This window comes from Pocillopora damicornis, chromosome 9 (assembly GCF_964200805.1).
Source record: "Pocillopora damicornis chromosome 9, jaPocDami1.2, whole genome shotgun sequence".
Taxonomy (NCBI): Eukaryota; Metazoa; Cnidaria; class Anthozoa; order Scleractinia; family Pocilloporidae; genus Pocillopora; species Pocillopora damicornis.
In genome coordinates this window covers 5,397,421-5,415,151 of record NC_142678.1, presented here as the reverse complement: position 1 = coordinate 5,415,151, position 17,731 = coordinate 5,397,421, and the positions used below count along the sequence as shown (strand labels likewise).

Genomic DNA, 17,731 nt, shown 5'->3' with positions numbered 1-17,731 from the left:
ATAGAATTGTGATTACTAACGATGTTATTAAACGAACAACGCAGAACAACAAAGAATACCAGAAGAGTCAGTTGGTAACTAGATATGAATTAAAATTAAGTGAGGTTTGAGCAAACTGCCTCAAATGCGAGAAAACATGTCTGACCAAGCTGCGATTGGTCTTCGGTTCAGTTCCATCTGATTGGTTGTTAAGGCGACGTAACTTTGCTGATTCGATCGTAGATAGTATAGTGACAAAATGATACTGATCCTAAATGAATAAAGGGGGTAAGTTTCTGAAGAAACTATGGCGCTGCGTCGGTGGGAGAGTATAACAAAGGAATTTGGTATTATCATCTGAGTTGATAACATAAATTGGCCACCATGAAGAGTTTCAAAGCTGACGTTTCGAGCGTTAGCCCTTCGCTCTGAAATGAGAATCATATCCTAACGATTTATTTTACTTAAAAATAATGGGAGATCACAGACTCAAAAAGAAAGTACGGAACTCGCGGTTGTATGCCATTGTCCAGTTGATTAATTTGTGTGTATGACTATAAGGCAGCTGCCTGAAAGGTACAAAACAAGTATCAAATCAAAAACTGTAACAATTTACTTTTACTTCTGGCCTAGTTAAACGCTGGTCGCACGAATTAACCTCAGCTTGTGCTGGCTCAGTTCCCTAGCACGCGCTGGCCGTAACCCTAGCGCACGCTGGCTCAGTGTTAACCCTGGCGCGCGCTAGTCGACTTACCACTCAAGTGAGGTCAAGTGACGAAACAAGGGCCCTTAAAATGTATCCAAGGAAACAGACTAACATGAAACAGATGTGCTTTTCGAGAAAGAGATCGTTTAACTGGTCACCAGGGATTTAAAGCGCGTTATAACGACTTTCACAACATAGAAGACAACGTGATCTAATTTTAAGACTAAAGGTTGGTGTAGAAGGATAAACCGTTACAGTATCTGTTTTCAATCGTGTTTGTTCTTTTGTTCGCGTCAGTTTTCGATGGATCGCACGCGTCAGGTAACGAGTCGGCCAGTCGGTCTTAGCCATTGTACAGTCAGCTTAATTCTATGTTTGATGCAAACGATTTGGCCGCTTACGCGGCTCTGAAGACTGCAGAACTGGCTCGATATAAATATGTTCCTTTCTCTCATTCATATATCGTGTAATTTACGGAAACAGGTCTCTTATCGTGAATGCAAGGAAGTAAATGCAGAACAGCTGATGCCATAAGCGTACAAACAGAACACCTGTTAAGGTCTCCATCATCTTCTGTCCCAGGGGGTCATCGGTTTACGGAAAACGCGAAGTTCCTGGACAGGATTTTGTGGCGGGTAGGTACAGTTGGTTTTCCAGAGGCCAGCTCTCGAAGTGTCATTTGCAGTCCACCTTGATCTTGCTTACGGAGTTATTTTCCACGCACGCTTCTCGTTTCCTTAGGAGTTTAGAGTATGGACGTCAACTTTAGGAACGAGACTGTTCAACTATCAAAAGTCTATTTAAATTTCACTGATGCGTTTAAAATCAGCTGGAGCGAGAAGATTTTTAATAGCGAATCCATGCACCCTGACGAGGTTGCTTACCGTCCTGTGCAGCAGTGTCTGGTGTAGTGTTATTGATGAGAGCCCTTGGGATGATTGTTACAGAGACACAAAACAAGTAGCACCATGAACACAGTGACATTATCGTAAAAGAAAAAAAAATATTTGATAATTTACTGCAAGGAACAAGTAACATATGGTTAGCTCTGATTAACAGTAAATTTCGGGTTTACCGAACGTAACTATGGTTTTAAACTTAGAAGCCACAGAGGAACAGTAAGGAAATATACCAAGTATGTTCCGCAATTGTTACTCGATATTCAAACACTCAGGCATGATATTTTCCTTAAGTAGTATCTCCTGGAATTTTTTTGTATTATTTTATGCGCTAGAGGTTGTTTCTTATGCTTTCCTTTAAAATTTTGCTGGAGAAGTTGGCGCGCAGCCAGCCAAAGTTGATACCTCACGCATGCGCCACGACTGACCCCTGTGTTAGTAGCCGGTATTTTCAGAGGATTGGATTTCAGCTTAAAAAAGCAAGCTTAAATTTTTCAGCAGGCTTAGTCTTTTTCATTCCGTAAACGTTTTTGGAAAAGGTGGGACATAGGAATAAGAGAGATTTCTAAGCGTTTTCTCCCCTCCTCTCGCTTCTTTTTCATCCGTTTCCGGGCCAAAATTGCAAGGGAAACCAATCGCTGTGCAGTCTAGTGGAGCTCTTGACAACAATACGACAACAAGCATCAGAATTTTTTTCCTTATCAAATATTTGTTAATATATTGTTATTGCTTTTTCAGGTGGAGGTGGCTGGGTAAGATACGAAGTCGTGACATGTGCCATCAATTCATTGCAATTTTGACTATTTCTGTCAAAACATGCTGGTATCGATCCTAAAATTCAAAGAGATATAGGAATTCTTTGTTTAAAATGCCACCCATTGTTTCGATTGATAATTAAATTTGAAAGACTGGTAATTTGGCTTTTTCCTTCTCCCGATATAGTCATTATCTAATGTCAATGACGTCAGGTTCTCGTGCTAATGACCGGGGAGACTGGAGTCGACATTTTGTAAACTTCCAAAAATAGCTTCCAGTACTTCTCGCTCAAGGATCGTTGGATTCGAATGAACACAGCTTCATGTACAAGACAAATTAGTTATTTTTAGGGAAATGGCTGGGTGGATCACTTTTCCATTGAAGCGATCCGATGGTGTTGATTATAAAAAGCCATTGGAAAAATTTATCAAGAACACATTCTCTGCTGAGACGGCGGAAGAGAATGAAGACGCCATTTCTGAGCTTTCGAAGTTGAGAAACACTGTTGTAATGCAGACTTTGGATAAACATGAATCTGCTTTGGAGCCAATGCTCAGGTAAGAGCGATTTATCAGCAGGAAGGGACTACAGTGCGTGAATTCTCGTATGTTTCCTATGCTCGAAGTGCCGTTTGTATGTGCTGACACTATCTACCGTAACATTGATAGAAATTAGGTCCAGTTTACATGCAAATTTCGAAATTTCCATGGGTACAGTTTAATTCAACATGTCTTCTCCACTAAACGGCATGAGTTACCTTTATCGTTAAATTCAAAACTGTTATGTAAAAGGCTATATCAGTCATAAATCTGAATGCAACATGACAGCAATATAATGCAGTCAGATACATTCATCAGGCTTTTCTTTCAACTATCTTATACGTTATGTTTTCCTTTAAAATTTGGCAGATTTAATGAAAAATAAATAGAAAAATACTCTAACGTCATTAAGCATCATGTTAAAATCATGAAAACCGTTTTCGAGAATGAACGAGTGCGTGCAGCTGTATCGTTTTCATTTTAGCAGTATGTGAGATAGTGAATTTCTTTGCGAGGTTACCTCATTGACTTTTGTATTATGCAAAATACAAGATGTCACGACTTTGAATTATCACGAAATAGAAGAACAGTATAATGTTAGTGTTTGAATGCAAATATAGTACTCTAGATGACTCCCATGAGGAACAGTTGTGAAATAAGTCATTGTAATTGTTTTTTATTTAGAGAAAATAAATGTTTTGATGATTAGGGCTAGCATAATTCTTTTATGCATTCAAACACTAACATTCTAGCTTTTAACCTGCTGATGACTGAAATCAATAATTGAAAATGTTTGCCAAATGTTTTGTTTACAAAATATGTCAAACTATATTTTGTGCTAAACATGGATTTCTTATACTCAGCATATATTTATCATTATCATTCTTAATACCTTTCCTCTCCCTTTTTATGTCTCGATGGAAATAAGTTGTTGCATTGCCCTTTGACTCTCAAGATCTGATTGCTGATTTCCTTGTACATTAGGTACAAGAATTTGGTGTTAGATCAAGATAATTACCTCTGTCTGATAAGTTTGGATATTCTCATTACCTGTTTGCTGGATAACATATGGATATTTTGGGGAGAAGTTGCATATTAATAATTTCTGGGAGTTAAAAGGTTAAGTGTAGGTCCAATAGGTTTATGGATGTTCCACCACTTTGCAAGTTGGTCCCTTGTGCTACTTTAACCCATCTTGATGAGTTTGTCCCATTGAATACAGAAAGTTGACCCCCATCTCTACCAGTAAGTTTACAAATAAAAAACTTGTTTCCTGAGAGCAGGAAGTGTTTGTTTATCAGAGGATCAAAACAATGAGGGTTAACATTAAAGATCCCACTCTGTCAAATCTTTCAGAAAAGGAGCTTGTTCTCCTACTAGGAGACAATTTGAAATATCAGGGGGTGAAGTGGTAAAGGTCTGAGCTAAATGATAGTGAAAAGTCATCAGGGATAGGAGCAAATTAGTGAAGGCATGAACTTGATAAAGATATTGAAATTGCATTTATGTAGCAAGTTCAAAATGCACTATTTTTGATAGAGTAGACTGGACATTACATTAATCCAGTGTTTGGCTCCAGAAATAAAATGTTCACTTTTAATGGAACTTTATTTGAATATTATTCCCGAAATTAGGGTGTGGCTCACCAGCAGGTATACCACGTACAAGGGTCTCAACAATAATTTACTCTAACAATGTTTTTACTAGGTACTATGATCAACTGGAGGCAATGGAGGGTAAACTTCCTGTTTCAGAATCACAGGTAATTAATGAACAGTGGAAATGCAATATTTTTTTCAGTTCTTGTATGTCATTTTTTAGAGCAAGGTTTGAATATTATGTTTTTCATGTCTTTTTTTCTACAACAGGTTTTTTTTTACATGATGATCAATAATGTTTTCAAGTACATAGTTGCTGTTGGTGTTTATTGAATAATTATTTATTCTGATATGTTCCCCTTCAGATAAGAATCTCATATACTTGGTATGATGCATTTGACAAAGGATCCTTGTTTGGTTATCGCAAAAGTTGTGAGTATTATAGCTTTTCATTTTTAGAAAGAATTTGTAGCTTTTATACAAATATGGCTGCAGTCACATGATGATGCTGTACTTCAAATCTTTGCCGTATGCACCTGACTCTTGTAATAGAAAGTGTATTCTGGAAGTTAAATTTTAGGCTGCCGATAAAATCTTGAAAAAAAAATAAACTAGTACTTACTATAGTTACTACTAATTAATTCAATTTATAAGTATATAAACAATTTTATTTTACTGTACACCTGTGAAGTATCAGAACCAAATGCACAGGATTAAGGTGACCTTGTCAAAACTCAAGTGAGATAAATATCTACTGAGTGTTTTATGTCTAGAAGTTTGTTCAAAGACTTTATTTTTCTTTGTCCACAGCAATGTCAAGTCTGCAGTATGAGCGACTATGTGTATTGTTCAATATCGGAGTTTTACAAGGACAAATCGCAGCAGCTCAGAACTTCCAAACAGATGAAGGATTAAAAACTGCAGCAAAAATGTTCCAGGTGAGCACATCACACTTAAGTCTGTTTATTCTGAGAAATATTTTATTGACAATGGGTCAAGATACATGTAAATATTGGCAGTAGTATACTACTAGGTAACAGAGTACTCTAGGATCTCTTAAGGGTTATTGTATTTTAACATGAAGATAACCCCCTTGGTATTTGAACCTTTGTAAATTGTTTTTTTCAAATTTCCACCCTGGGGGCAAGAATTATGTTCAAATCCCCCCCCCACCCCCTTTTTTTCTTGTCCAAGTTTGAATCAGCTAGTATGACTTTCTACACTTCAACAAGTTAAAACCTAGACCTTGTAGGCCTTTTTTGAACTATTTATCTTTTTTGAACTATTTATCTTGAACATCCCCATGTTTAATTAAAGATATAATGCTTGTATTCTGCTGGAAAGACCCTACACTTCCTGTTTAATTTCCCTGCCCCCCCCCCCCCCCGACAATGATCAAATGCCTGTAGATTGCCCAGGGAAGGGGGGAGGATGTTGAAGCTTTGAACTGATCAGTGCATTACTGAGATTGTTGTCATGCAGATAAATAAAATTTGTTGACAACAATTTTGTTCTTATCAAATGATTGCTTTAACAGTCAGCCAGCGGAGCCTTTCAACAATTAAAGGATGCGGTGTTTCCCAAGCTAAATCAGGTACCAACACCTGACCTATCTGTGGAGATGTTGACATTTTGTGGTGCTGTAATGTTAGCTCAAGGCCAGGAAAGTATCTGGAACAAAACTGAGCAAGGTAATGTCATCCAAGTTACTTGAAATATTTGGTTAACCCTTTTCATCCTAACATCAGTAGCTATATTCTCTCTTCACATTTCTTTTGGTTACTGACAAGGGGAATTTGTTTATCAATCAAAGCTTCTTAGGTTGACAATCATTTCTGTTATTCTCATGATCTTAATGAATGATTCAGCAGTATTACTGAAAGAGGAAATTGGAATCTGCTCAATCTGATGGTTTGAAAGTACGGAAGAATTTACTAGACATTCCCCATGCGGGTTTGGTATTTTAACCGCTGTCTGGTTGGGTAATCTGTTTGAGTGCTGGACTGCCAGTATTCTCATTACCTGTTTGCTGGATAATGTATGGATTTTTGAGGGAGAAGTTACATGTTGCTCATTTCTGGGAGTTAAAGGGTTAAAGTGTAATTTGTCTATGTGACGATAAATGTGTATGCCATAAATTGGAAATGATAGCAAGAAATGTATCATTCTGTGACTAATAATTTGCGTATTTTGTAGATAAAATGAAGGATGCCGTGATCGCTAAGGTTGCTGCACAGGCAGCAGACTTTTACAAGAGTGCACTTAGTTCTGCTCAAATACAGTCAGTGAAACAAATGCTGGAGAAGGTAATAAGTTGTGACAACAATTTCTGTGATTTGTTTGTTTCATGTTTTGTGATGGCTTTCTGTTTTTTTGCTGGGGAAGGTAGAGGGGGGGTGGGAATTACATCCCATATGAGCTGTGTTGGTATGTGATGCTGCAAATTGCTATGGATTGCTACCATTATGGTCTGAAATTGTGTATGATTTTCAGGCAAACCAAGACTGTATTTTAAAGTGTTTGTGTTCTCAACTTCAAATGAATAATTCAGAAAGAGAAATAACCAAAAGATATCATTTGAGCTCATTTTCCCTTTAATTGTACAATTTCTTAACTTTTGCATAATGTGAAGCTTAAATATGCAACAACAAAGCACAGGGAACTTGCAAACCAAGTTTAACTTAACCCTTTAGCTTTAGACAATATTTTTCCCTTTGAATATTGATACAATATCAAGCAGACAAGTGATGAGGATGATGAAAAATATCAATTAAGGGATTATAACTTGATCCAATATGAAATTCTTCAAACTAAAATCGTAAAAATTGTGTAGCAGACACTAAGGAGAATTACTAATAAGATCTTGGGAGTGAAAGGATCAAGAAGCTAGGCTTAAAAACTGCTATGGATTCTGAAAAAAGGGTCGCGATTTGGAGAACGAGCCGGCGCACCATTTCCAAGAATTTCAAAGGGCAAATCTTCCGGAATGATTAAGCCATGAATTAGCATGTTGCAGATGTGGGAAAAGACTGCATGGGGCTGTCCTGGTGTACCGGTACACGGGGGAATTCCTATTGTTTTCATATCCATACATGGAGTTGTGATGCAGTTCGTTAATGTTTCGTTCCTTTGGGTACCGGTACACGAGGACACAACCGACTGCATTTTGTATTTAAATCCTCAATTGCCTCTTAGCCCATATTTTTGTGCCTAACAGTCGTCATTATAGCTGGTAGCCGAGACATTTTATTTCTGGTTGGGTCAGTATATTTGATTAGAATGTCTGGCACCATGATATGTAATGCATTCTGTAACCAACACGGGTGCTCTTTCAAATTTCTTCTTTTTAGGAGTGGATTTCTATTCTATCGGCTAAATCGGAATTTTTTAAAGCTATAGCAGAGTATCACATGGCTCGAGTGGCCAAAGACAAAGCAGCTTATGGAGAGGGAGTAACAAGATTTAAGGTGAGTTAGGATGAGATAAGCATGCTACAGGATTTCGTTCGATGAGCGGGTGAGGGAAAAGGCTGCGGAAAATCTGACTCGAGCTCTTCTTAACACGGCGGTTATATGTGGGCATGCGCAAAGGGGTCAATTCTGGCTGGCCGCGTGCGAATTTCCCACGTAATGTTTCAAAGGAATACATAAGAAACAGCCAATATCTCGCAAAATATGCGTAAAAAATTGAAACGTTCATTAAAATTTCTTGAAAGGAAACAATGGATGGAAGAAGAAACCTCGAGACTTTTCAAAAAAAGAGCTTATTTAATTATCCGTTGGTTTTCGTTGTGGTTTTACGCCACTCAGCTAAAATGTACTCTAAGCAATTTACACTTAGTGCTCTACACTTTAAAATTTCTTATATCTTGTGGACCAACCTCATCTAGAGACTACTCTATATAACCCGCCAGGTAATGCCTTATTTCCTTATTTACTGAGTCGAGGAAACATTGATGCGAATGCGTGGAATGAAATTTCTGCAGTGCTCACGAAGAACGTCGTTTTGTTCGGATTTAACGATTTCTCTTTTGGTCACTTGTTAAAACAAACGAAGGAAAAAACCAGAGGAAGAACGAATGACGACCGAGAGAGTATTAACGAACCAACAAAATAGGTGTTTTTCTTAACCCTTTGCGTACCAAGTGGCCATATATGGCCACTTAAATACAGACCCCATTCGGGCGGCCTGAAAAGAGCACTTTGAGGGGCTGGAAACTAATACTACATTTCAATGTAAATTACATAAAGTCGTTAATTAGTTTTTTCGAGGATTTCTTCCATCGAGCTTGTTTTTGGGCGAATTTTGAGGCTTTTTGTGATTTGGACGTTTTGAACGGGGAGATTTAAATACCACCCCCCTTGGTATACAAAGGGTTAAGCACAGTGTCTTTGCTTTTCAGCAAGCTGAACAACAAATGGCAAATGCTGTAAAACAGAGCATGGGACTTGTCGACTTCAAGGTAACTTAAAAGCTTCTCTTTGTTAATTATTTGAGACTTGCCTTTTGACAGGCGCTCTGGACTCTAGGTCGAGCGGTCTGGGTTCGAACCCTGGCTGGGTCAATGTATTGAGCTCACAGGCAAGACACTTTGGATCAATGTCAGAATCTAACCAACTGCGCGCTTACCCCTCCCCCAACCCAACAACGGTCAACTGATAACATTTTGAGGTTAAGGTTTACTCAGAACTGTTTTCTTTTCTGTTCAGACATGGGAAGGAAGGATCAAGCGAGAGGCCACCGAGCTTAAGAAAGACAACGAGTTCATATATCACGAGAGAATGCCCGACATAGATTCCTTAGGGCCCATTGGTCGTGCTGCTCTCGCCAAGTCCTTACCGCTGTCCAAACCGGCCTCATCCAAGTTTACAGACTTGTTTTCCAAGTTGGTGCCCATGGCTGTCCATAATGCACTTCAAGCTTATGAATCTCGCAAAGGGGAAATCGTCAATTTTGAAGTTGGCCGACTTCGCGAAGGAACGCAATTAATGAACAGGTTTGAATTGGCAATATGTTGAAAACACAAACAAAGTCGCACTACTGAAAAATACTTCCTGTTAGAGTTATCACATGTAGGTGTGCCAACACAGCGGTTAAACCTCTGCGCGTGGCGTACTTTCAGGCTAAGGGAACTGGGTTTTCTCCTACGAGCTACAAACAATTACACAAGCTGTAAGCTACGGTGTTTTCAAAGCCTATAACTTTTTCGGTAAAGCTCAAAACAGAATTGTAAATCATCAGGATACCCTTACTTGAATCAGCTTTGTGTTTGAAAAGTCTCGAGTTTTCCCTTTTCCTCACTTTGGTTTCTATTAACAGATTTCTCTGAACTTTTCAATTTTCTTTCGCATATTTGGTGAGGTAGCGTTTGTTTCTTATGTTTTCCTTTGAAATTTTGCGCGGGAAATTGGCGCGCGGACGGCCAGAACTAATCCCCTCGCGCATGCACCACGTTAGACCGCTGTGTTAAGTAAGCTTCGTCAAAGGTTTGCAAATTAGCTTTTACACTCAAATGTAAAGTTAGAGCGAAATGTGGAATGATGCAAATTAAAACTATTGTAGTATTTTCAGTATTCGCTAGGTTTCATCGAACGCTAAAGTAACTACACACTAGAGCTTTATCCACGGGCTTGAGAATGAAACAGTGATAATTGGGATCTCCCTTAAACTTACTCTAGTGTATCAAAAAACTTAATGAAATGAAACAAAATTCTGTTACCAGCTGAAATTTATTTTAGGTCCACAGCATTGTGCTGTTTACATCACGGCTTTTGTGTTTCCTTTTCAGTGTTCTTGCGTCGCTGAACTTGCCGGCAGCCATAGAAGACTTGTCAGGACAGACAATTCCCAAGTCGGTGTTGGACAAATCAGCAGCAGTGAACGAAAAGGGAGGTTTGAATGCCATCGATAAGTTGATGCAGGATTTGCCAGAACTTCTCGAGAGAAATAGAGAGATCTTGGACGAGGTAAATTTTTTTGAAAGTGTTTTTCTTCTCCCTTTCCCCCCCCACCCCACCCCCCCCCCGCATCCTTTTTGATCCATATGAGCGCTAACCGATTTTGCACCTAAAGTTTATAGAGAAACGAACTGAAAAAGGTAAAATCGAAACCAATAGTAGATTACAAGAATTAGAGGTATCAAAGGCCTCTGATGTAGCTGTAAATTCTTGCATCGGCAGGATTACTTGTAACTTCTCAATGTGAAGTATTTAACATTGGCTATAGTTTACAATTGTTTAGCCTTATGCAATCGAAATATTCTTGTGTTTCCAGGCAACGCGAATGATGGACGAGGAGGAACGTCAAGACACACAAATGAGAGAACGCTTCACGACTAAATGGACTCCAAAACCGTCCGCTGAACTCACAATGCAGTTGAGACAGGAAGCTGACAAATATCGCGGCATTTTGGAAAATGCAGTGCGAGCTGACGCTATTGTTAGAGAGAAATACAATAATCATCGACGGAACATGGATCTGCTAAGTAAAGGAGAGGTATGAATTTTTTCAGTTGCTTTTGAAAAATATGGGACATATGAGAAGTTGAAAATAGCAGGTGAGTGAGTAGCTTTGAAAGCTTGGAGGCTCTAGTTCCCGGAGAGGCTCGGACATCTCTTGTGTGGGAAATTTTGAAGTTCCAGGCTATTGCGGTTGCATTTCTCGAGTTTTGGGGTTCGTTTGAAATAATTTTGTGTTGTTGTTCCTGAAAGTCGACCAATTGGAACCAAGATAATTTGGTTACATCAACTGAGTTGATAATGTAAATTGGCCTCTGTAAAGAGTTTCTAAAGCGGACGTTTTAAGCGGTAGCCCTTTGGTAGAGTGAAAGGCTAAAGCTCTTTATGTCAGCTTTATAAACCCCTTACAGTGGCCAATTTATAGTATCAACTCATTTGATAAAGCAAAATTATCTTTTTTTACCCCTATAGACGCTGCAACACAGTTCCTTTAGAAACTTACCCCCTTTATTCAATTGGAACCAAGTTGAGGAGAATTGCGTGTATGTAAGGAGTACAATGACTGCTGTGTCTGTACGACGGGAGGGTAGCAAGAGGGTAGATTTACTCACTACCCAGTTGTTATTACCCTTGGAGTTACGGTAAAAACCGTAAAAACCGTATAAGAACCTAAAATTAATTAATAAGAACTTGTTTAAACACCTCTCTTAAAAGAAGCACTCTAGGCTAAAATCTCGATCCAGGTTTTTATTTTTAGAAACCAGAGTTTGTTCAGATTTTATAAAGTACATCGCATGCGATACAAAAAGGTAACAAAACTAGCCAGAGCACCAGCAATGTTATAAGACCACAACACTGTACTGTCAATATTAAGAGCCAAGGTTGCCTAATTTCACAGTAAACACTATTATATAAGAACCTATGAAGGCAAACTTGGAAAAACCTAGGTTCTTACTAGCGGGTTTTTACTGTATTACGTCATTCTTTAAATTGGAGTAAGTGTCAGTTGAGCGCCGAAAGTAATTTTGGGATTGCATTGGGTTTTCTTCACTGCGGTCCTTGATTGGTCTATAAAACTCGCGCCAAGGCGGTAGCCAATTACGATTAATCATTACGCGATCACTCACTTTTTTCCCGCCCTCGAGTCTGTACACATGGATTTCTTTTAAATTCTCTTTGGCTGTTTTTAATGATTCTTCAAATTTTGGGTTTAGCCTATTGTTAGCTCTCGTCATTAGGGTGAGGGTTTTTCTTAGGGTTCCACGGTTTTCTTGAATCCTCAAAAACGCGGCAATACTTTGAATTTCAATTCGATGTGGAAACTTTTGACGAGAAGGGCCACTTCTGCCTCAAAAAAAGTGCACCGAAGTGGAGGTCGCTAGTAGGGGATTTTTACCGAGCTGTGAAGCGGCAAGGTAAAAACCTCTAGCCACTGACACTAGCTAGCCAATGACGCCGCTAGCCACCTTACTGAGGCGAGTACCTGTTTTAGTATGTACTGAAACAGTGAGTTTATAAAGCATAAAAAGGTGATTTTAAGTCATTTATTCCTCTAATGATTGCAATATTTTTGGGCTCAAATCCCGCGCGAGTTGCTTGGAAGTGAAGTTGCAAAGGATATTCGGGGTTTGAGTAGCCAATCAGAGTGCGCCTTCAACGCTATCCACTGTTTTACTAACCGTATATATTTTTACGTCATAGTCGAAAATAAAATTCATTTCCTGCTCAGGCATGCGATTACTTTCACACCCCATTTGTCCGAGCAAGTCTGTGACATGCGCAGACGTTTCGCAACTTATTCGTTGGTGGATAGAACTGAACCAAACACTTTGTATCCCATTTCAGGCGCAGTTGGCAGCAGCCATACCTAAAGTTGGAGCTGCTTCATCCTCTTCAGCTTCAAGTCCGGCTGTGAAAGAACTGAGGAAACTAATGGAGCAAGTAGACACTATCAAAGCCGAGAGGGATGCTATAGAACAGGACCTGAAAGTACAGCAGGACGATATGGGTGAGCTGAGAGATACAAGGGTGATACGAGGGCGATATCACAATTGGAGAAATTCTGGGTTGAGTGTCAAAAGTAATCCGGAATCGTACTGTTTTAGCTTTGCTGCGGCCTGTGATTGGTCTAAAAAACTCCACCCTCTTGGTCAATCAGAAAACTAAGACCAATCACGACTCGGTCACCTGCGTTTTCCCGCGCTTTAGGCAGCTTGTTAATTTTTTCTCGAGTTCTCATTGGTTTCTTGTGATGTCTTCTTTGTTCTGATAGGTCGTTCGTAATAATTACTCTGGTTTTGGCTTTTAGACTCTCACGTGAAATGTGCTCTATCGGTGCGGCATTTAAAATTTTGTGATTAGGTGAAAATTTTGCAAAATTCAAATGAAAAACGGTGTCCGCGAACATTTATCAATCGCAAAATTAGCTGTATAAAGTCTAGGAGAGTAGCAGAGCGGAGAGGAGAGGAGCAGCGGATAGCGCATCTTGCGAACCAAATCATTTCCTTCTCAGAAAGATGAGAGAAAACGAAGAAAAGCAAAGCAAGAACCCTTCTCTGACTGCTGAAGAAAGACGGCATATACTGTTTATCAGTAATACTTTGAAAAGCACGCGAACATTTACGTTTTCCTCTGTTTTTCTTTCAAGCTGTGAAATTCCTGAGCGCCCTTGCTGCTGATGGTACAATACCGGATGTCGAGGCTATCATCAGTTCTAATCTGAGTGCAGGCTTTGATTCAGTGAAGGAAAGTGTTTCTGAGAGTATTGCGAGACAGGAGAAGATTCTGGCTGCAGTACAGGTAGGTTAAATCGTTTTGAGATGAAATCACTTAGACCAAGTGTGCACTAAACAATTTTAAACTTTTCGCTCCTAAAATCTAAGTGGAAGCTCTCTCGACTACGTGCTGGACATTTCTTTAAATTTTCTCTGTGAGAATCTCGTGTAAAATCAAAATACCCCCCTCAGTTGATACTGTTTGTTCTGCTTGAAATTGTATTGATATTATAAGGATAAGTTCCTTTTTGATTCCTTCAAGAAGGTTAACGGGGAAAGTAAGTAGTGACGACCTTTTTCTCACGACCGAACTTTATTAAAGAAATTGCAGAAGTTGAAACCGTTACGCTAATGATGTTTTGAGTCATCTAAGAGTCACAGAAAATCCCTAATTTGTTGTCGAAAACTATCCGGGATTGTTGTGGATTTGCTTTACTTCGTTGTGTGATTGGTCCAGAAAATTCGCGGCACTTTCTCAACCAATCAGACTCAAAACTAAAATCAATAGCACCTTGGTCACACACGTTTTCCCGCGCTTCAGGCAGATCGCTGGTGTTAACATTGAGTTTTTATTGGTTCCTTGCTATATTTTCCTTTATCCTGATTGGCTGTTGCGATAACAATAGTTTTAAGTTTTACGACTTTGAATCGAAAAGCGCTCGAAGTAGAGCGTGGTCTTGTGATAATAGTTTGTCAGAGTTAACCAACATCAAAGGCAGAAAAATAGACCAAAAAAGGAACGTGGATGGGTTGAAGAGGGCGAAGATAAACTCGAATAATATTCGGCGGGTTTTTAAAATGTTGGCTAAATTTTTCTAGATGGCGAAATCATAGTTCAGCTTTTGTGATATTTGAATGATAGCTACGAGATGGAATTCAGCGCGAGAAATCAGCGAGTGATTGAAAAGAACATGGAACGTAATTTTAGGCTCTATGACCAACTGTTGGGATTCAAGGTCGGACAAGCGATCAAAATTTTAAACTATTTTGAAACCTTAAAGATTCACGCACTTGAGAAGTGAATGTTTAATTCCTTCTTTTTCTTTTCTTTTTTTTTTCCGCTTAAGGCTGCTAATGATAAGTTTGTGAAAGAAAAGCAGTCTGGACAGGCAGCCTCTGAACGGGAAACTATGCTGAAGGATCTGGCGACAGCTTATGACATTTACATGGAGTTAATTGGTAATCTACAAGAAGGAACAAAGGTGAAGGACGATAGCAGTTGATAGTTTGAATAAAATTAAGATTCTCACTAATTCTGTTGTTGTTCTCTTGCAGTTTTACAATGATTTTACGCCGATATTGGTGCGTTACCAACAGAAATCCAGTGATCTTGTGTTCGCTCGAAAAACAGAGCGTGAAGAGTTGTCCAGGTAAGAAAACTGTGCCCCGCCATATTCAGTCGAGAGCGCTAGATTTAGCCTTTAGTTTCATAGCCTTCTTATTGGTTGGTGAGAGACTCGACGGCTTGCCCTTTCACACGCTGACATCAGTATGCATTTTCTCCTTACTGCTCTCTATGCATTCACTAATGTGCTGACAAGGAGAATTTGTTGAACAATTAGGCGCTACTCTCGGGTAGTTAGTGATCATTTCGTTTATTCTCGTGATCCTAATGTGTGATTCATGGTTGATATTGTAAGGAGAAATTAGATGTTAGTCACTTTAAGGGGTCCAAAGGTTAATGAATAGTGCGCTAGACTCCAGAGAGACAGGGTGTGCACTTGTTTCGATTCCTGGAAAGAATCATTCCCTGCTTTTACGAGCAAGATTCTCTCTAATACATCTTGTAAGTTTGTATAATCAGATTAAATCGCGCAAGCGTGGTCCATATTCCCATTTTCCATGCTGTTGATGTATGTGAACGTCATCAATACTCAAGAAACAAGGGTTGCTCTTGGCCACGCCTCGAGCTACTTTTACGTATCTCTTTGGTCCTCCAAACTTCCAGCGTGCTTCATATCTCGATGAACACGTGCTGGCTTATGAACCAATATTGAGGCACCCTCATAGTGCTTCTCCACCCAGGAGTATACATGGGGATCACTAAACAGTCAGAGGAAACCTAATCAAATGCTGGAATTAACTTACGATCTTATAGAAAAAGTCGTTAATTTTTAATGTGCGCGCTGATCACTTTTAAAATTATGTTTGGTAAAGATGCGTAGTAAGGAGAGACCCGTAAAAAATTTCAAGTTCTCACAATGCGTGTCTTCACCAACAGTAGAAAAATTTTAAGTTTCAAGCTTTTCTTTCTTTTTCTCACATATGTATTTCAGAGACCTCCAGAAGACAATAGCAAACCAACCGGCGGAACCAACACCTCAAGCGCCACCACATCATCAACCTTCAGGTCTGTCGAGTTTCAAGTAAACGACATCAACACAGTTATTCACAAGAGCAGCTGTAACGATTCCATTAGGAAACATTTTAATAGGGACACACATAGTTATGGTTTCTACCGCGTCTTTGCTCCTCGTTTAAAATGGTCATAGTGAAAGTGTTCATGACAAAGGAGAGCTTACTGTGTAACCGTCTTGGGAATGAGGAGAGACTCGTCAATTTCTTTTCGTTGTGTTGATTTCAGGTGCGCGGGTGCCTCCTGGCCGCCCCCCACCCCCATCAGCCCAGCCACAGCAGCAGCAGCAACCTCCGCCTGCCCCATCTCCAGGCGCGCCTCCGATGGCTCCTCCACCAGGAGCTCCCCAACAGTACCCCCCTCAGCAATATCAACCTATGCCTCCCCCCGGATACATGCCTTATCAGTACGGAGGGTACCCCGGATATGCACCTCCGCTACCACCTGGTTACTACAACTACGGTGGTTATGGAATGCCGCAGGGATACCCCCCTCAGGGACAGCAACCTCCCCCGGGAGGTTACCCACGGCAATAGATCATGTGAATTGTATTATTTCTTAAGATTTAAGTTAATTGTCGATTAGTCTAGAATCTTCTCTTTCTGTCGACAGTCTGCCCCGATAGAGACCTAACTCTTGTGGGAGGGGGGGGGGTATTTAGGATTCAGTACTAGTCTGGTAGGTAGATTTAAAACTATCATTACAATGTAGGTATAATTTATAATTAACGTTTTGAGGAAAGTTTATCAACAGCAGGGACAACTATGTATTCACTCACGGATGTAAAATCACGGCTAAAAATCTCGGTTGTAAAATCACGGATGTAAATTCACAGATATAAAATCACGGATTCCAAATATTTTACAAACTCTTAATGGAATCCATGTACTTTAAAATCTCCAGAAATGGCAGACTGATCAAGAAGAGAATTCGTCTTTGTTAGCTAAGATAAACCTGGTTTATTGCCAGAGCTTGAATTTTCTTGATGGAGTCAGGCTGCAAGATTAAGAACGCAAGATCGATTAAAACTTATACAACTAAAGATGTCCCATTTATAGAAAAAAATACAGGATTCTGGAGGTTTTTCCCTGGTTACAGCTATCACTTATCCTTGTCTGTTGAACGGGCGGGGTAACGGGTTGAAGTTTTAGAATTTATTTGACAGTGAGATTGTTTGATTTGAAAATTTGTTCCTTTTCTTTTTGGCCGATATTTCGGTAACATAAACAATGTAGCTTATTATATTTTGACTTTGCCTTTGTTGTTCGCTAGAAAATAAAAATTCCTGATGCATAAGAAATCAAGAAAGCACTCTGGGGTTGTAGTCGTTTATTCATTGTTTAAAAAAAAAAAAAAAAAACAGGTGCCCCTTGTCCTTCTATTAGTTCCCTTTTTCCTTTCCAGAGCGTGAGCCTGGTCACTAACTAGAATACAGGAGACGAAGGCTGTTTTGTTCTAACCCAAAATCCTCTAAACCTCCCCTCCTCTCCCCTCATCATTTTATTACCACCCTTATCCATCCCTTAGACAATTATTGAGAAAGTTCAATTTGCCACAAGTTTGTAAAATCAGACCACTAGCAGCCCCCTGTATATTAATTTTTATCTCACCGGTATCTTGATCGAGCGGAAAATAACTCGGCAATTTAAAAGTAGAATTTGCGGCA

General features: G+C 39.5%; 1 protein-coding gene across 1 annotated transcript; it reads left to right on the top strand.

Annotated features, from left to right (window-relative positions):
• The first annotated feature begins 777 nt into the window (after positions 1–777).
• Positions 778–17,376, top strand: LOC113664735 (programmed cell death 6-interacting protein). The gene is made up of 18 exons (XM_089182035.1): positions 778–914; positions 1,169–2,897; positions 4,587–4,641; positions 4,843–4,909; positions 5,288–5,415; positions 6,015–6,168; positions 6,674–6,783; positions 7,828–7,944; positions 8,880–8,939; positions 9,187–9,473; positions 10,266–10,443; positions 10,751–10,972; positions 12,781–12,943; positions 13,583–13,734; positions 14,777–14,911; positions 14,985–15,079; positions 15,986–16,059; positions 16,294–17,376. The coding sequence occupies exons 2-18, from the start codon at positions 2,695–2,697 to the stop codon at positions 16,599–16,601; spliced, it is 2,508 nt and encodes an 835-aa protein (XP_089038161.1). The 5' UTR covers positions 778–914; positions 1,169–2,694; the 3' UTR covers positions 16,602–17,376.
• The last annotated feature ends 355 nt before the right edge of the window (positions 17,377–17,731 follow it).

What these genes read in the sequence shown, in the direction of transcription:
- LOC113664735 (XM_089182035.1), top strand. Translation starts at nt 2,695, where the DNA reads ATGGCTGGGTGGATCACTTTTCCATTGAAGCGATCCGATGGTGTTGAT. An exon ending in GCTTTGGAGCCAATGCTCAG is followed by an intron (nt 2,898 to 4,586) that starts GTAAGAGCGATT and finishes TGTTTTTACTAG; the next exon opens with GTACTATGATCAACTGGAGG. An exon ending in AGGGAGTAACAAGATTTAAG is followed by an intron (nt 7,945 to 8,879) that starts GTGAGTTAGGAT and finishes TTTGCTTTTCAG; the next exon opens with CAAGCTGAACAACAAATGGC.